The sequence below is a fragment of the Lepidothrix coronata genome, unplaced genomic scaffold (assembly GCF_001604755.1).
Source record: "Lepidothrix coronata isolate B3197 unplaced genomic scaffold, Lepidothrix_coronata-1.0 Scaffold72, whole genome shotgun sequence".
Lineage (NCBI taxonomy): Eukaryota > Metazoa > Chordata > Aves > Passeriformes > Pipridae > Lepidothrix > Lepidothrix coronata.
The window spans coordinates 79,042-98,099 of NW_016690252.1; the positions used below are offsets into that span (position 1 = coordinate 79,042).

General features: G+C 57.7%; 1 protein-coding gene across 1 annotated transcript in view; it reads left to right on the forward strand.

Annotated features, from left to right (window-relative positions):
* TMEM8B (transmembrane protein 8B) overlaps positions 1-9,124 on the forward strand; it is an 11,803-nt gene extending 2,679 nt beyond the window's left edge. The window contains exons 3-14 of the mRNA XM_017818994.1: positions 2,567-2,756; positions 3,980-4,187; positions 4,341-4,474; positions 4,607-4,866; positions 5,099-5,454; positions 5,756-5,852; positions 6,051-6,174; positions 7,515-7,657; positions 7,821-7,999; positions 8,087-8,233; positions 8,308-8,424; positions 8,640-9,124. Of these exons, the coding sequence (XP_017674483.1) occupies positions 2,567-2,756; positions 3,980-4,187; positions 4,341-4,474; positions 4,607-4,866; positions 5,099-5,454; positions 5,756-5,852; positions 6,051-6,174; positions 7,515-7,657; positions 7,821-7,999; positions 8,087-8,233; positions 8,308-8,424; positions 8,640-8,975 (2,291 nt within the window). The 3' untranslated portion in view covers positions 8,976-9,124. The remainder of the gene's footprint in view (positions 1-2,566; positions 2,757-3,979; positions 4,188-4,340; positions 4,475-4,606; positions 4,867-5,098; positions 5,455-5,755; positions 5,853-6,050; positions 6,175-7,514; positions 7,658-7,820; positions 8,000-8,086; positions 8,234-8,307; positions 8,425-8,639) is intronic.
* The last annotated feature ends 9,934 nt before the right edge of the window (positions 9,125-19,058 follow it).

Here is a 19,058-nt window from a genome sequence, read left to right on the forward strand (position 1 = left end):
GGGGGGCGGGAGGGCTGAAAGTGCGGGGCGCGGGGTTCCGTGCGGCGAGGCAAGGGACATGAGCTTGGGATGGATGTGAGCTACACGAGCGATGGGATGTGGGGTGTGCGTGTGGGGTGTGTGTGGGGGGCGGGTGGGAATGGAGCACAAGAGTGCAGCCATGGGCGGATGGCATCCCGGGATGTGGCGTGCGCGTTCAGTGGGACACAGTGAGTGGGGCGAGCACGCAGCGGGATTTGGGGCACGTCTGCAACAGGGGACAGAGGTGCACCCAGCCGGGTGGGGGGGTGTATGCCATGGGGCAGGGGTGCACGTGCCATGGGGCGCGAGGTGGGTGTGATGGGCGTGGAGATGTGTGTGCGGGAGGGGAGGTGTTTGCATAACGGGGTGTGGAGATGCTTGTGCAAAGGGTTCGGGCTGCCTATGGAATGGGGTGTGTGGGTGTGCGTGCCGTGGGACAGCACGGCGGTAAGCATACCCCGTGGGGCACGGGGCACCCGTGCAGTGGGGCACAGAGTCAGATGTGCAGTGGGGCACAGAGGTGTGCGTGCCAGGAGAACGCGTGCAGTGCCCAGGTGGTGGAACACCCTGGGAGGGAGGCGTATGCGTGGGCAGTGAGCGGGCCCAGGGGGCTGCAGATGTAGGGTAGAGGGCTGTGTGCGTTCAGGGGGCAACGGGGATGGACGGCCTATAGAGACGGGTGAGTGCTCCCAGTCGAGCGTCGGGATGTGCGGGGAGGGATATCGGCGGGAGTATGTGAGGCGAGGAGCAGGTTATGGGGCACGGGGAGCTGGCTCAGTAACCGGGTGCGGAAGAGTTTGGGTTAGGGTGCATCCCCTAGGGAGGGGGGGCAGCTGGCCGGGGGCTGCCGGTACCGGGGGCAGCGGCGTGGCGGCTACGGGAGCTGTGCGCGGTGCTGACCGCCGGCCGCGGAGCTGTCCCCGGTGCTGACCGCCAGACGCGACCTGGGGCTGCGGTCCCAGGGAGGGTGTTCCCGGGAGGGGGTCCCGCGACGGGGATCCCGCGGCTCCGGCCGCTGACCTGATGCGGAGGGCCTTTTGCTTTTTTCCTTCCCCTCACTCCGCTTCCATGGATAGAAATCCCTCTCCATCCCACAGCAACCCTCCCGTGCTCTGGCCGCACAGCCACAGCACTTAAGACTGACCCTCTGCCTGCAGCCAGCTTCCCCCAGCTTGTCCTGGCCGAGTGAGCATGGGGGGACCGCGCTGGGACTGGACAGCTCCGAGTGCTTCCCCCCATTCCCCCTCCTGGAGTTGTGTTCAACACCTTCTCTGGGGTCCCCTGGCAGGTCACTGTCCCCACGTGGGGCTGTGGAGTGACTTGGTGGTTCCCCGTGGGGAAATTGGGATCAGGTGCTCTTGCACTGAGGAGACAGGTGTTCCATGCCTGGCTTGTGTCGGCTGGGAGTGAAGGGGAGGGGGAGCTGCCTTTGTTCCAGGCAAGGGAGCAGATGCATGTCAGTGTACAGCCGACTGGGGCTGCACACACACAGCACAAACACACGTGCACACAAGCACATGCGCACACTCCCGGCCAGGAACACGAGGTACAAAGCAGACCCTCGTCTCAGCTCTTCCACTCCCCCTGGATGAGTCCTCCTGGGCATAGCCCTGCTCCCAGCCCATCCTCTGCTGATCTCCCCCTTTCCAGCATCTTGTGAGGAGGTGCATCTCATTCTTGCTGTGTCTCTGGGGAATAATAGATGGGTCTCCCAGGCTGGCAGTGGGGATAGTGGGGTAATGGTAGGGTGAAATTACAGCTGCTGTCTAGAGACCTGCTCTCCCCCGTCTCTACTGTGCCAAGGAAGTAGTTGCTGGGGCTCCTGGAAATCTCTGGAAATCAAACAGCCAGGCAGTTGGGCAGGCGGAGGTGGCCCCAGTGTGTGCCGTGGGCTTGCAGGAAGTGTCTGTCAGACATGAGGCTGTGCACAGCCATGCACACCCGTGGATGTGGGTGTGCACACCTCCACTTCACTGTGCATGCAGACACCACCCACGTGTGCATATGTGCACACATATGTGCACCATTCCTCCCCCACAAACTGGGAGGCTGTGCAGGAGGTGCTCTGCTCGCTCCTTCTCGCAGGTCTAATATGGGACTCTGCACTTTATGATGGGCTCTGTGCTGAGCCACCCCAGCAAGCAGAGAAGGTGGAATCTGTGTTTCTGTGGGAGATGACCTGTTAGGACATGAAGAATATTCCTTTATTACAGGTAAAATGCAGGGAGCAGAGCATGAGCAGCAGGGACCAAGGGCTCCTCAGGCTCCAGAGGATCAATGCCCACAGCTCAGTAAATTGGGCTCTAGGCAGTGCTGAACCAGGAATGATGCAGACTGTGCCAGGGCTGGGAGACACAGCCGGGCACAGCTGACACCATCCCTGGGGACTCACCAAAGTGGCATAGTCCCAGCCCCTCCTGCCTTCAGGCTGCTGGATTTCGGGCATATTGAGAGCCTGAATGGGTGGGCCTTACCTGGGAGGGGTGCTGCACATCCGCTTCCCCAGCCCCTCACCCTACTTGGATCCCTTGGATCTCCTTTGCAGATGGGCTCTTTGTGACAGACTACTTCACCCGCACACCACGCAAGCTCAGCCCCTTCCGCTCCTTCGCCAGCATCGAGCTCTTCCACTTCCACATCCCTGAGGACACAGTCATCGCTGTCTGGAACCTCATCACCTTCAAGGAGCAAGGTGGCACCTTTGGGGATCAATGCCCAGATCGTAGCATCACCGTGTGAGTAAGCAGCCTGCTGTGTTTGTTTCCTGCCTGCCTCTGCCTGCCCCTGCTGCACCTGCCTGGACTTGCCCCAGAGCCTGCCTGCTCTTGCCTGCTTCTGACTTGCACAAGCCCATGTACAGATAGAGTCAAAGAATCATAGGATTGTAGAATGGTTTTGGGTTGGAAGAGACAGTAAAGATCATCTTGTTCCAGCCTGCTGTCATGGGCAGGGACACCTTCCCCTAGACCAGGTTGCTCAGAGCTCCATCCAGCCTGGCCTTCATGCACACACACATGCAGGTATATATGTGTGCACAGCTACATGCACTTATATATATGCACACTCATACACGTGTGTTGTGGTTTACACACTGCCAACTGAGTACCACGAAGATGCTCTCTCACTCCTCAGTTCCCCCACTGGAGAGGAGAATTGTGAAAAAAAAAACAAAACAAAAGAAAAAAAAACACAACCAAAAAAACCCCTCATGGTTGAGATAAAAAGAGTTTAATAATAATAAAAAAATGTCAGTAACACGAATGATGAAACAACAACAGCAATACTACTAATAATAATAGCAACAAAAAGGAGAGAGAGACATAAACCCAATAAAGACAAGTGATTCACAAGACAATTGCTGACCATACGCTGACTGATGCCCAACCTGTCCCCCAGCAGTGACTGGTGGCTCTGTGCCAACTCTCCCCAGTTTATACACCAGGCATGATGTTCTGTGGTATGGAATATCCCTTTGGCCAGTTTGGGTCAGGTGTGCTGGCCGTGTTCCCTGTTTCTTGTACACCTGCTGATTGGCAGAGCACTGAACACTGAAAAGTCCTTGACCTAGGGTGAGCCCTGCTGAGCAGCAACCAAAATGCCAGTGTGTTACCAACATTATTCTCATACTAAATCCAAAACACAGCACTGTACCAGCTAGAGAGAGAAAAGGAACCCTATCCCAGCCAAAACCCAGACAACATGCACGCTCACTCCCCATGAATCATCTTCCCAGGACCATTTCAGGCTCCACTCTTTTGTGCATCTCATACATGAACTGTTTTGCCTGAACACCCACTCAGGGAAGCTAACAGTCTCCAGCGAGGTCCCAGCTTACAGATGGCTTCCATAATGTCTTTAAGTTTCCTAATAGCAGAGAGGAAACACACCCACGTATAGGACATGCTGGCCCTGCCACGATGCTTAGCCTGCACCCTGCTGACTGCTGTCTCTCCCGCAGGTATTTCCGCTCAGGGGCTCCCTCTGTCATTAACCCGCTGCACACACACTTCCCCAGGGACACAGCTGTCCCTGGCTCCTTCGCACTAACCCTCACCTGGACCCTGCCCAACCGCACCACGGGGGTGTTCAATGTCACCAGCCCGCTGCCCGGGGACTGGTTCCTGGCTGCCCACCTGCCCAAAGATGAGGGCAAGATCTCTGTCAAGGTGAAGGGCCTGGAGGGACTGGGGGGTGGCAGGGCTCGCTGTAGGGCTCCTCTGGGGCCTGACTGCTCTGGGCTGGGAGTGCCCAGCACAGGTGTCCCACGTGGGACAATGCCCTGTGCCTTTTGTCTTGTACTGACTGTCCTGCTGGTGTAGGGGCTTTACGAGGAGTGCCAGTACCTCTTCCAGCCACAGCTCATCGTGCAGCGCCTGGTGAACATCGCTGTGCTGTACCCTGGTCATGTCACTGAGCAGAGCATGGCCCCCCACAACCGCTCCTGCCTCTACAAGTGAGTGCGAGAGGGTCTCCTAAGGTGGGGATGTCTTCAGGGTGGGGAGCTGAGTCTCCCATCCCTCTGGCTTGCCTCCCCAACCCTCTTGGTCCATAGTGGTGGGCACAGCCTGACACTGCTGTCCTGCAGGGTGTTTGTGCCCAGCTACACATCCCGAGTGCTGGTGGAGGTGCTGCGGTGCCGGGGGGCCGAGGGCTGCCCGCTCTGGCTGCGTGTGCGGGCCAAGGCTCCTCCCCTGCACAACTCCACGGCGCTGGACTGCCGGGAACACACTCCCTGCCAGCTGGCACAGGACCTGCCCTTCTGGCAGCACTGGTACTATGTGCTGGTGGAAAAACACCCTGGCGTGCCAGGCACCGTCTCTTTCCAGGTCACCGTGCAGCTCACAGGTGAGTGGGCACATGGAGGTGTGAGTGGGGACATGGTCTTGACTTGCTTTGGTGACCGGTGGAGGGGCAAAGGATGCCCACAGGATTTGGCCCTCCTCTGCTGGGATGGGGACACTGAGAGGTGTTGGGGCTGGGTTGCAGATGGAGGTGAATGGTGGGCAAGAATGAGAGGTGGGAGCTAAGAGGGGGCAGGAGCTGTGTGGTGCCCAGGCTGATGGCTCTGCCCCTCCAGACTGTTCCCGACCCAGCCTGGCCCGGCCACCCTTCCTGCCCTCCAGTGCTTCCATGAACATGCCCCATTCCTTTGGCTCTGCGGGCGGACTGGGGCTGGGGGACAGCCCTCCACCCACCAGCCCCAACAGCACAAAGCACCCAGTCCCCATCTCTGTTGCCCCTCCTGCCGGAGAGCGGTGCTGGCCCGTCCGACCCACGCTGCGCAACGAGCTGGACACCTTCTCCGTCCACTTCTACATCTTCTTTGGGCCCAACGTGTCAGTGCCGCCCGACCGCCCCGCTGTCTTCGTCATCAACCTCCTGCCAGTGCTGGACAGTGGAGGGGTGCTCAACCTGGAGCTGCGGCTCAACGTGGTGAGGTGGCCACATGTGCCCTGGACGGGGCAGGGCAGCCCAGTGTGGGGGGTGGCCTGGGAGATGAGTGATGTCAACATTGCAGCAGGGCAAGGAACAGGATTTGGGCTGCTTTTGGGTCATGGGCCATGGCTGGGGAGCTCTTGGGTGATGATATTAGGGTGCTCCAAGGGCAGGATGATGGCATGGGTTTGGGATGTTCTTGAGTGGGTTAGGGCATTGCTAGTTGGTGTGCATGATCCGAGTGCTGTCAGAGCAGGAGACATCCCTGGCACTGATTTAAGGCCATCTCCTCTGCCAGAGCTCCCTGTGTGGTGAGAATGTGACAGTGTTTGGGTGCCTGAACCACGAAGTCCCACTGACGTCTGGTGACAATGCCTCGGTCACCTGTGAGACAGGTAGGCTGGGCTGTGCATGTCCATCCTGCCATGGCTGTGGGGGTTGCACTCTCCTTGTGTCTGGCGAGAGGCTGGGTTGGGGCAAGTGGTGGCATGTGGCTCTGGAGCCTGGCACAGGGTATTTGTCCCTGTCCCAGCTCTGCCCAGGGCAGAAGACTGCATCCAGCCCTGCTCACCCAGAGCTCTCCTGGCCCACAGAATCCCTGGCAGGCTTCCTGCTCTCTGTCAATGCCACCGCCAGCCTCAGCCGCCTGAGGATCCCCTACCCACAGACGGGCAGCTGGTACCTGAGCCTGCGCTCACTCTGTGCCACGGAGCATGGGTAAGAGCCCTGGCATGTCCCTTCCCTGTGCCCCCAGAGGGCTGTCCCCACCATAGCCTGTGTCTGTGTGTCCTGTGGGTCCGTGGGTGTGCCTGTCCTCTGCGCTGTGTGTCTCACTCATGTGTGTGCACGTGGCTTTGCGGGCTGCGTGTCACTGTGTGAGTGCTGCGTGGGCACGGATGGCTCTATCTCGCGTCTGCCTGACCATCTGTGGGTCCCTGCGGCTCTTCCCTCTGTCTCGCGGTTAGGAAGCGCCTGTCAGCTCGCAAACGCCGGGCATCTGTCAGTGCCTGCCCGTCTCCGTGGCAGAGCCCATCTGTACCCGCGCCCGGGAGGGAACCGGGCTGTCGCTGCGAGGACAGGGCTGTGCGTGTGAGGGGGCGGCTCTGGTCAGGCTAGGGCTCTGCTCAGCATCTCCAGGGACTTGTCGTGTGCCTGCAGCTCTGCTTCTGTGTCTGCCTGGAGCCGTGAGAAGAAGAGAAGCTGGGGTGTGTGGGTGTGGGGGGGTGTGTGTGTGTGTGTATGTGTGCGTGTTTGTCTGTACATGTGAGGGTGCGTGAGTGCTGTGTTCACATTTAGTGCACACATGTGTACAGCACTGCACGCATGTTTGAGTGCACGTATGCAGGCAACTCTGTGCTCATGTTCGGGTTTGTTCAATCAGTCAAGGCTGTGTGTGTTCCGCATGCATGTGTGTGCAGATTTGACTGTGTGAGCACATACATGGACAGCAGACACACATGTAACCAGCACTGTGTGCATGTTTGTGCATGTTGGGCTGCCTGCATGTGCACAGGCAGCAGTTGGCGTGTGCTATCATCATGAGGGGCTGTCTGTGCTCCTGGCGTGCCAGAGCTAAGGAGGTGCTGGCTGTGCCCAGAGCCCTGTGCGTGGGCGACGCGGGGCAGTGGGGATGCTGTGCCTTCTCTGAATCCTCCACTGCATTTCTAGTTCATGCTGAGTTACCAGTTACAGTCAGTTCTTCCCGACAGGGTCACATGCAGGCATTGCAGAGCACTGTGTTTGCACAGCAAAATCCAAATGAAATTAGAGTCAACTGAGTGTGTTGCTAAAGGCCAAGGGGGCCTAGGTGTGGCCACATTCTTCCTGCTCACACAGGCTGGCCCAGGCAATTGCTGCACACAAGATTCTTGGGGACCAGCTTTCGGCTGCCATATTTAACACCAAAGCAGCTGATTTCTGCACTCTTCCAGTCCCCAGATCTCCCATCACCTGCCAAGTCTGGGTGCAATGGGTGGCTCTAGTAGAGGCAGGAGCTGCTCGAGGCAGGAGCTGCTCAAAGCAAGGCAAGGGTTGACCCCCCTTCTCCTGCACCACAGGTTTGAGCCCTGCACCAACGTGACAGCCGAGGTGTACCTGCGTGCCTACCTCTCTCCCTGCATCAACGACTGCGGCATCTACGGCCAGTGCAAGCTGCTGCGCACCAACAACTACCTGTATGCTGCCTGCGAGTGCAAGGCTGGTGAGAGCTGCCACTGCACCCAAGGATCCCCCAGCACCCTCCCCTTCTCCCTACAGGTTGTGCATCCCATTAGTCTCTGCAGGGTGCTGGAAAGGGGGTTCCCTGATCCCTCCCCAGCCCCTGTGAGTGCTGCAGGGGTGACAGTGGCTCTCCCTGGTCACAGGCTGGAACGGCTGGGGCTGCACAGACAACGCTGAGGCTTTCTCCTATGGCTTCCAGCTCCTCTCCACACTGCTGTTGTGCCTCAGCAATGTCATGTTTGTGCCTCCCGTGGCCATTGCTGTCCGCAGCCACTACCTCATGGAAGCTGCTGTCTACATCTTCACCATGTTCTTCTCCACTGTGAGTGTCGGGTGGGGGCAGCTGAGGGACAAGCGAGGGGCTGGGGCTGTGCAGGGCAGCTCTCATGCTCTTTCCCTGCTACCCCAGTTCTACCATGCCTGCGACCAGCCAGGCATTGTGGTGTTTTGCATCATGGACTATGATGTGCTGCAGTTCTGTGACTTCCTGGGCTCTCTCATGTCCGTCTGGGTCACCGTCATTGCCATGGCCCGGCTCCAGCCTGTGGTCAAGCAGGCAAGTGTGGGGAGGGGAGCATGCAGGGCAGGATGAAAAGGATTTGTCTTGACAGGTGCCCCACTGCCCCACAGGTGCTGTACCTGCTGGGAGCCATGCTGCTTGCCATGGCTCTGCAAATGGATCGCCACGGGCTCTGGAACCTTCTGGGGCCCAGCCTTTTTGCTTTGGGGATAATGGCCGTCGCCTGGGTAAGATGTTGTCCCTTATATGCCCACCCTGGCTTCACTCAGCATCCTGCCCAGCCATCTGGCCCTGCTGCCCTGCCAGCATCTCCCCTCTGCTGCCATCACCCTTCCCCATGAACTCCTCTCCCTGGCTCCTGGGGGATGTGGCACCGTGGCACAGGGGCTGTGCCTGTCCCTCCTGCGGCTCCCTCTCCCAGCCTGTCCTTTCCCTACCACAGACGGCTCGCACCATCCGGCGCCGCCACTGCTACCCGCCGACCTGGAAGCGCTGGGTGTTTTACCTGTGCCCGGGAGCGCTGATTGCAGCGGCCGCCGTGCTGCTTTACGCCTTTGTGGAGACAGAGGAGAACTACTTCTACATCCACAGCATCTGGCACCTGCTCATCGCCGGCAGCGTCGGCTTCCTGCTGCCACCCCGTGCCAAGACCAGCCGGCGCCTGGGGCCGCTGCCCCGGCGCAAGGGATGTGGGTACCAGCTCTGTGTCAATGAGCAGGAGGAGCTGGGGCTCGTCGACCCCGCCGTGGCCTCCATCAACAGCATTTGTACCAGCTGATGCTGACGGCAGCTCAGACTCCTCCAGCATGGACAGCACCCACTCTCATTGCTGGCCACCCACCCCCGGGAGTGCCAGGACTCCTCTGGGTGGGCACACAGCCACCTGTGCCACCCTGTTCTTCCAATTACAGCCTGATTGAACTTGTTTCCAGGGATTGCTGTGGCTCAGTCTGGGGCAGAACTGAGGGGAGTTAAGGCTGAGCTGGGCCACACTCCTCTTTGCCAGCCATGGAGGTGCTGAGGGGATGTGACTGGATGTAGAAAAGGAGAATGACAACAGTCTCTGGCTCTTGCTTAGTGCTCTGTAGCAAGAGCTGCTGCTCTGCAGTAGCTGCTCTGGGGCTGACATAGCTCAGACACAGAGCAAGGTGACTGGCCAGAGGGCCACAGTCTTTTGACTCCTGATAGGACAGGCTGCAGAGCTGGGATGCCTTTGTTGGGTCACTGTGCTCTCACAGCATGACCGTGATGCCTCACCTATGGATAGCTGTGCTGTGCCAGGGCAGCCAGAGTCCCCTGCAAGCCAGCAGGACTGTGGGGAGCCCACAGCCCTGGGGCAGCTGCCACTTGGGAATGATGCTGATACTGCCTGCTGTGGCAATGCACAGGTCTGAGGGTGCACTACCTGCAAGGGCCACATCCCCAGGAGCCACAGCCTGCTGGTGATACCACACTGCATGAGGCAGCCTGCCTCAGTGCCACACACGTGGCTACACCTGCCCAGAAGCAGTGGACAAGTGACCCTGTGTCCCCTTTGTCGTCACCAGCCCTGTCTGCTCCAGGGCAATGAGCGCTAGTGGGAGGAGGCACTGCACTGTGTGGGCTGCATCCCCTAACCTGGTTGGGACAACACTGTCTCAGCCTCTGCTCCTTGTCCTGCCCCATGGTCAGACCTGTGGGCTTGGCACCCATTGCAGCCATGGTGACCGTGGTGTGGTGACAGACACACAGGTTGTATATGTGCCTCAAGGACAGGGTTTTTCCACTCTGCTTCTCAGAGGGCTCAGGGTGGACTGAGGAAGGGAGGGGAAACCCCACTTACCCTTCTCACCACTCTGGGGTCTGCCTCAATCTCCTGAGCTCTTCTCAACCCTGCAGGGGTCTTCAGGGGTGAATCCCAAGGCAAAGCTCTGCATCCTAGCAGTCACATCCTGGCTCAGCAGAGCCCACCCGCCAGCAGCCCCCCTCCCTGTACCCCCGGGGACAGGCACAGGGAGATTTACTGGATGCTTAACAGGATTAGCAACTGCAGGCGGGAAGGCAGCTATGTAATGGGATTGCAATCTAATTAAAACTGCTGCTTGGGAGCTGGGCCCCAGCTGGCCAGAGCAAGGTGGGCTTGGGGGGGCTGTGGGGGTGACTGGGAAGAATGGTGGGGTTGTGTTGGGCAGAGCAGAAGAGGGGATGAGCTGGCAAGGGTAGTGGTTCTGCCTCTGTCTCTGGGGTTTGTTGGGGCATATAGCTGTGGGGAGCCAGCCTGGTGTGGAGGTGTCCTGGGCAGCCTGGGCAGGAGCCCCAGTCACTGTGCAAGGACCAAGGGACCTGCATCTGCCACTCTCCTTCACCAAAGGGCTCACTCTCCAGCCCTATCTCTGCCATACAAAATGCCCTGTCTGGTCTGGCCAGGCGGCTGATTAAGGATTAATTTTTTAATTAAAAACATTAGTCACTTCACCAAATGCAACCCTGCATCAGTAGCAGACCCCAGAGAATGAGGAGCTCATCTTTAGCTTTCTCATCAGGAACATGCTGGAGTGCAGGGCACACTGAGCACAGCGTGGTCCTACACCAATACACTCTGATTTCATGGGGATGTTAGTGCTCCATGCAGCATCTTACCTGTCCCTCAGCCCTTGGCTCACTGCAGAAGTGCAAACCCACTGCTTGTCAAGTTTGTGTAGACCCCTACAATAACAGAGCCTGCAGGGGGATGAGCTTTCCCCTTTTAAGCAGCTGTGCAGCCCCTGGTCTGCCCCACAGCAGACACTGTGAGGTGACACATGAGGCCTGGACCCCTGTCAGAATTTTTAGCAGGGTTTTTTAACACGGGTTTTGGCAGGGTTTTTAGCTGTCAGAGATGCCCAGGGAAGCCCGTGGGAGCCACGCACCAGCTCTGCTGGACTCTGCTTTTCCAGGCTGGTGGCGCAGCTCAGAGCTCCCTCTCGTTTTAATTAAACCTGCAACTGCATTTTTCATCTCAAGGACAGCCCAAGCATCTGACCACGCTGCCCGGGAGGGAGCTCAGCCAAGCAGCTCTGGAGTGGATCTAGGCACTCTCTGCCAGCCCAGCTTGTCCCCAGGGGCCCATAGGCTGCCCACTGAGATCTGGGAATCCCCATCCCTTCACTTCCCAGTCCCAGTGGGGTAGAAACCCACTCTCCTGCTCAGGAGGCTGGGACAGCTCAGGGGGCGCTGAGGTGTGCTACAAGTACAGAAGTCCTGCAGGATGGAAAGGTTTTTGCACCATTCTCCTGGCACCAAGCACGGAGAAGCTGCTCTCCCCTGTGGGACACACAGAACAGGTGTGTGGGTGCCTCTCCGACCAAGCCTGACTGGGAGCATGCTGGGACACACTATGGGAAACTCCACATGCCCTCAGTCACCTCCACTTCATTGCAGGGTCAGGAGCACCAGCCTACTCATTCCCACTCATCTTGGTGAGCCTTGCTCTGCCCCAAATGGCCTCCAGCCTCTGCCCCATAGGGGTGCACTTGGGGTGAAGGCTGGACTTTGTCTTACCCTCCTGCTGAGAGAGCTGGGGTGCCTGTGGCTCCCACCCGCCCCCCCCAGCGTAAACAGCTTTCCTGATGCTCCATCCCTGCCTCTACCAGGCACAGCAACTACATAACCATGGCAACAGTATCCCTATAACAGCTAGGTACATCTGACATCCCCATGGCAACCGACTCCGGGAACAGCCAGCAAAGAGCTTCGCTTCCTCAGTGATGGGGAGGGATGTGGGGGTCCAAGCCACACCACAGCAGGTGGTGTCAGGAACCTGGGGACAGGCGCAGATGGGAAGAGCTTTTGAGCCGAGGCCTGAGGCAGCACAAGACTTTGTGTCCTCTGTCCTGACCGGGAGGCTGAGGGGGACACAGGGAATACATGAGAAGGGGCAGCCCTGGGGACAGTACTATCCTGACTCAGCCTCCTGCAACCCAGCCCCATTCCTACCTGCTGGGCTGTTAATGCCATTGGCCAGCATTCCCTGCTTGAACAAGACTTCCTCGGAAATGTGTATCCCAAAGCCAGGACTGTGCTTCCTTCTGTAACCTCCTCCTAACCCAGATCCCCACTGCAGGGATGCTCTGCCTGTTGCCCACACCCTGCCCTCCCGGGGGAGCTGCTGCGCCCTCCCACCATCGCCTGCCCATGTCTGCCGGGCCGGACTCACCATCCAGCATTCCTGACGCAGTCTGTCGTTGCAGACGGCAATTGCATGCCATGCAACTTTAATGTGTCAGGCCTGAATTATTGAGACCTGCAGCAGGCTGCGTGCACGCAGGCAGGACTCATCATCCCTCCTCCTCTCCCTCACCATGCTTGCCCGAGCAGGCAGCAGCGAGTGGGGGGCTGGCGAGAGGTCCCAGCTTTTGGGGTTTCCCTGGGTGCATAAGGGTGTTGTGCCCCTCGCAAACAGTGGGGGCTGGGAGGTGTGGGTGGAAGGGTGGCTGTTAGTGTCACCAGCTTGGTCACCTGGGGGTTGGTGGGTCCACAAACATAATGTTACCTCAGTGGGGTACAGGGATAGGTGTGTAGGGAGGGATGTGCAATGCTTCTCTGCCCCCACCTCAGCATTTTCTCCCTGTATCCTCATGAAACCTCATGTCCAGAGGCAGCAGATCTCCTAGGGCTGCCCTGGAGGTCCTCACCCCTCTTGCTCACTGTGCTACCAGACTCCTCAGTGATGAAGCCTTTCCACCTCAGTCAATGTAAATCCCTTGTGGGTGCAGCCAGAGCTTGCTCCCTGACCAGGCATGACTGTCACTGTGCCTCTCTGGGGATGATGAAGGGCTGGGAGGATGCCCCAGCTGCTCTCTTATTTTGCAATTTGCCCAGCGCACCCTGCAGCCACTCGATGATTTTCTCATCAGAGTAGCAAGGCTTGACCGCCCTCCCCACGCAGACCCATCCATCACCCACAGCTGGCACCACCACACAGCTCACTAGCACTGGAGATGCCTGCCCTGCTCTGTCCCTGGCTGTCCCTCAGCCTTGCAGACAAGTGGCTGCACCACGGCCAGCCTGGGGGAACAGCTCATGGCTTGCAAAGGAACCCCATTTCCCCTGAAGCAACACACACACAGATTGCTTGCTCAACCTTCCTTCTCTCCCATCCCCTAGCCCATGTTTCACACTCCCTGCTACCATCCCCAGCCTTCATTCCATGTCAGGGACCCCTCGAAGCTTCAGCTCCAGTCTGCAGGATGCTTGGAGAGGGCCAGGTTAGAGCCAGGCACCTGCAAAATGGGAGACACAGCTACAGACAGAGCAAGCCCAGCTCCAGCACATGCTCCTGCTTTGCTCCTGCTGTGAGTATCTCTCAAGGTCCCTGTTCCCAGGCACACCCTGCCGTGGGTGCCTGCCCCATGGAACTCAGAGAGAATTGAGGATGACCAAGCTAGCCCAGAGAAGGGACAGGGGGTTCTGGGATGGATGTGGTACATCAGGAACCAGCATTGTCCCAGCAGCACCCCGTGTCACAACACCTGGATGTGTGAAGAAACAGCAGGGTGCCAGGGCATTGGCACTGGTTTGGCATGAGGGGATGGGTTCAGAGGCCATGGAGATGAGGGACAAATGGCTTAGCTGCACCCACGGGGCCCAGAGTATTGCAGTGGGACTGTGTCTAGGGACAAACAGCACCTGCCACTGTTTGTGTGGCTGGAGGGGAGCAGCAGACAGGAAAGGGGGACACTGAGACATGAGAAATCAGGAAAATGTGGCGGTGATGTAAAGCACCATGATTTTCAGCTGCTGTTAATTGAGTTTCTTGGAGCAGTTTGTGGGAGAGCCTACGGGGGGGCCGGACTCAGGACTTTATCCCTGGCAATTTATAAGAGGACTGTTGAAGAGCTGCTCTGTCAAGCAGAAAAACCACTTGAGTCGTGCTTAACTTCATCAAGGGAACTGCATAAAAATCAGGGAGCTTGCTAAGAGAAATTAATAGAGCAGCCAGGGGGGCAGACTGCCTGCAGACAGCATGAGAACTGCTCAGAGCTGCATGCTGGAGACTTCCAGTGAATGAACATGTCCTTTAACAAGATTTGCAAGGCCAGCATGGCCAAAGAGCAAAGTGGGCAAATTGGTGGGAAAGGTCATTCCTCAAGGAGGGGAGCTGCACCAAAATGAAGAGCACGTGGAAGGGGATGAAGGTTACATGGAAAACCAGAGCAAAACAACACCCAGAAAGACTTTGAAGAAGAGCTTGGCAACAGCCTAAAATTGCAACTAATTTGCGGTGCTAAATTTGCTACCATAGCAATGAGGCTTTGAGGATATCCAGGGGTGCATCAGAGTGCTGTGACACAGACCTACCCCTTTGGATGAATCTTGGGGTAGGACCTGTGAGTCCTGCAAGCCTTTTGTGTTAGGACGAGGAAGTCCTGTGTTTCTATCCCTGGAGCAGACATCCAGGGCCCACGAATCAACACAGAGGGATGCTGCTGAAGGAGCAGCCTCGACTCATCCCAGACGGTGAGCAGGGGAAGGATCTCCCACGGGCTGCAATTGCAAGAACAAAGTCTACAAGTAAAAAATGCAGCTGCACTTGCTGTCAAGTGATAGAAAACTAAGGCAGTTACTCTCGTGAGAAATCAGCCTTGCACCAACAGAAATCAAGCTGTTACACCAAATGCAATCCTGGATAAATTTATCTGAAGAAGCAAGCCTGCAGAGGAAGATAAAACCATGTTAGCAGAGGCTGAGAACATTGTCCATAGGATGCAAAGCCACTGTTCCCTTTATGGCTTGCAGATTAAAATTTTCTCTTAAAAAACATTTTCCCCCACTCAAATACTACCACTAAAATTTCCCTTGAGTCCCCAAGTGCTAAGCAGTATGTCGTTATGTATGAACAGTGCTCTCAAGGGAAGCTGCACTAAAGAAATCATATTGAATCTTCCTGTTGGAGTGTGAATGGTGCCTACAATGAGGAGAATATTGCAGTTTATTCTTACTTTATATAAGGATGCTTCACCACCTCCAGAGCTAAAACACAAGACTGCATTTTGAAGAGGAATATTTTTGGCTAAAATTAAATGGACTTGGAACAAGTGCAATCCAGAAGCTTCCGGCTCAGCAGGAGGGGAGGTAAGTTCCCGAGGGCTCTGTGCGCCAAGTCCTCCAGAGAAGCTTTGCCCCAGGGCTTGCCTGCAGTCAGCAAATCTCCTGCCAGCACAGCTACAAATCCCAGATGAGCCCATGAGGATTGTTGTTCTAATTAACTAATGAAGTCATCTCCTGTTGGGAAGATGGATAATCTGAGCTGGAGGCTTCCTCCCTGTTGGGAGGGAGGACCTGGAGTAACACTCAGCCGCACTCTCGGGGGACCCCATAAGTGTTTGCGCACCCAAGGATCGGGGTGCAGTCCCTGCTGCAGGGAGGTGCCAAGTGCTCACAGGCACTGAGCATGTCCCTGCATCCAGCCTTCAATCTGCCTTCAAAAACCCCTGCCTGACCCCGTCCTCTTTTTGGCAGGTCCAAAGGCAGCCTGGCTGTTCTTATTCCTGAGTTTTCCCTTTGGTCTCATCATTTTCAGGCAAATTACAAGAGAAAAATTAGCGTTTGAGGAGGGTGAAATCTGGGCAGGATCTTCCTGAGCCACAGCCATGAGCAGCAGCACAGGAGGATCCACTTCAAAGGGAGGAGCCAGTTCATTAAAAAAGTGAACTAGGGCTTTTGATATCAAGATAAACATTCTGATACACTTCAAAGCAGCTTCCACTCCTTGTCCTTAGACACCCTCTCTTGCTTCACTTAACTTCTGGATTTTGGAATTATACTTCTGCCTAATCCATCCTGTGCTGCATGCCATCTGGATGGTTGTTTGTCAGGATGCTGTTTTGTGGCATGTGAGACCTTCAGGTCATGACCATGAGCCTGAATACTCTGTTATTACCTTCTGTTCCACCTAAGAGTTGCTGGTGAAAGCTCTTACATTTCCATTGAAAAACATCATGGTTTTGAAAAAAAGTGTAATAGGGAAGTGCCCAAAGACCTACTGGGGTGCCTGATTGCCCAGAGGTCTTCATCCCTCCAGACACCCTGCCACCAGAGGCTGCAGACCCATCCCTGGCAGCAGGTTGGGCATTCAGCAATCTGGGAGAAAGCACTGGAGTGTGAACATGGACCACTTGCTCAGGGAGAGGAGTGAAGAGGCAGGAGCAGCATGTGGGAGTCCTGCTGCATCCTGGTTTACTTCATGGTAAACCTCTCCTTCAGCATTTGGACATCATGAGAAGGATTTTGCAAGGCTCAAGAGGCAGGAGGACTTTTCCTAATGCCAACACCCCAAGCTTTTGCTGTAGCTTTAGCATGGTGGCCACTGGAGCTGGGCTGCAGGGTGAGCCATGGCCGTGGGGTCTGTGTACCCTTCACCAGGTCACCCCAACGCTTGGGGTACTCTTTGGGGCAGGAAAGAGTAGGGGAGGGGCTGATCCAGTGGGGAAGCCTCAGGATTGAGCATGCTGCTACTAGCAGGCAACTACAGATGCACTACAGACACAGCTTAAAGCTGACCTCAGGGCAGTCATTTGGGTCACACTCCCCGTACCCCGGGTTTGCAGGGTGGGACAGGCTCTAGTAGGCACACAGCCTCACCTCCAGATCATGGTGTGGTTGTGTTGGCTGGGAGCAGGGTACAGGGACAAAGGGGTTGCTGCCACTGTTAGGCAACAACTTTATTATTTCAGTTCTTCCAATTATTATAAATAGGCTCTGGGCTGGGGCAGGCCATGCAGGAAGGAGGAGATCAGGGGAGTGGTGAAGCTTTGAGTTGTTGCAGAGTGGCATAAAACTAGGGAAAAATCCCTACCCAAGGGGTCTGCTCTGGCTGACCTGGGGGTCTCATGGCTGTTAAAGTGCAGCTGTCCTGTTGCAAGCTGCTGTGTGAGATGGAGGGGGAAGAAGCTCTATGCCTAGGCTGCCCAGAGCAGAACCCTCACAGTTCCTAGGCCATCTAGGCCTTGCATGCCCCAGAAGGAGCCCACCTTCCTCTCTCCAGGCTTTTCCTGTTCTTCTGGCCGTCACCCCAGCCCTGCAAGTGGCAAGACACATTGCATGTGTCTGGAGCAGGAGGGTCTCACCAGGCACAGGGCTTGTTTCAGATGGACACCCCCAGGAAAGGCTTTATCTCAGACCCTTCCACACCTGCATCACCTTGTGGCAGCCCCAGTTAACCCTGACACCACCTTCACTGCATCCCAGGACTGGGGGCGTCGCTGGAAAAAGACTGCGATCCAGCCCTGTCCCACTGCCTCTCCGGTACCCCCATGAGCCCAAGCTGAGGCGGGGAGCAGGGCGGACATCCCAAGTCATACGGCGTGGGATGTTTTGTGGGCAGAGAATTAAGCGGAGGGTGCAGTGCAGTCCTGCCTGGCAGGACACCCCCGTGCCTGCCCAGCAGCCCACCGCACCAGGGAGGAGGGGTGAGCGACACAGACCCGAGAGGGGCGCGGAGCGGGGTCACCCGCTGGGCACTACGGGGCGACCCCTCCGTTCTGGGGCACAGCCCGGCCCGTGGCGATGCCGCAGCCCTGGGCAGGACGGGCTGGGGCGCACCTCGTACCCTCGCGCCGGAGCCGCTCCGCAGGGGAATCCCCGCCCGTGACGTCACGGGGGATACCCCCCCACCCGCGCCCCCTCCCGGAGCCTGATTGGCCGCGCCCGCCTCTGACCCACCGCGGGCCCTGCGATTGGGTGACGTGCCTTCGGCTGGTCCCGCCCCCCGCTCTTTCCTGGCCTCCTATTGGCTGCCGAGCTGTTACTCCGGGCTGGCCCCGCTCCTCATGGGCGTGCTGTAACCCCGTGCTCCCCGGCGTGCTCACAGCGCACCTCCCACTGCACCCCCTGCACCCCTACTGACCCCCACTGCACCCCCTGCACCCCCTGTACCCCTCACTGCACCTCTCACTGCACCCCCTGCACCCCTACTGACCCCCACTGCACCCCCTGCACCCCCTGTACCCCTCACTGCACCTCTCACTGCACCCCCTGCACCCCTACTGACCCCCACTGCACCCCCTGCACCCCCTGTACCCCTCACTGCACCTCTCACTGCACCCCCTGCACCCCTACTGACCCCCACTGCACCCCCTGCACCCCCTGTACCCCTCACTGCATCTCCCACTGCACCCTCTGCATCCCCACTGACCCCCACTGCACCCCCTGCACCCCCACGGACCTCCAGTGTACCCTATGCAACCCCTCTGCGCTCCTTGCACCTCTCACTGCACCCCTCACTGCATCTCCACTGCACCCCCTCTGCACTCCTTGCACCCCTCACTCCACCTCTCCCTGAACCCTCACTGTACCCCCTCAGCAGTCCCTGTGCACCCCCTGCACCCCTCCCCGCACCTCTCACTGCACCCTACTGCACACTCATCTAATCCTCCAGAATTCCTTACCGCACACCACTTGTCTCCCACCTGCACCTCTGGTGCCATCCCATGCACCCCTGACCTGCAACCCTCAGAACACCCTCCAAAGGCCCTGCTGCAAAACCACTCCCCCCTGCAGCCAGGCCCCCACTGCAGGCCATCGCAGAGCACCTCTCACTGCCCTTCACCTCTTGGCAGGGACCTGCCCCCACTTTGTGTGGGGGGACAGCCCATCCCACTGCCCCAGCACCCTGGGGCTGAGGGAATGGTACTTGGTGTCCCAGGGCTGGAGGAAGCAGGCTGTAACCTCACGTGGGGAGCATCACAGAAAGGCAGGGAGCAAGCCAGGGTTTTCAGTGGGGTGGTGGGGATGAGAGTAGTGTAGCACTAAATCTGATGAGAAACTTGTTTAAACATGTCTTAAAATGGCCTTTTGTGGTCTCTTTGCAAACACGTGTTTCTTCTTCCCAACACCCCCCACG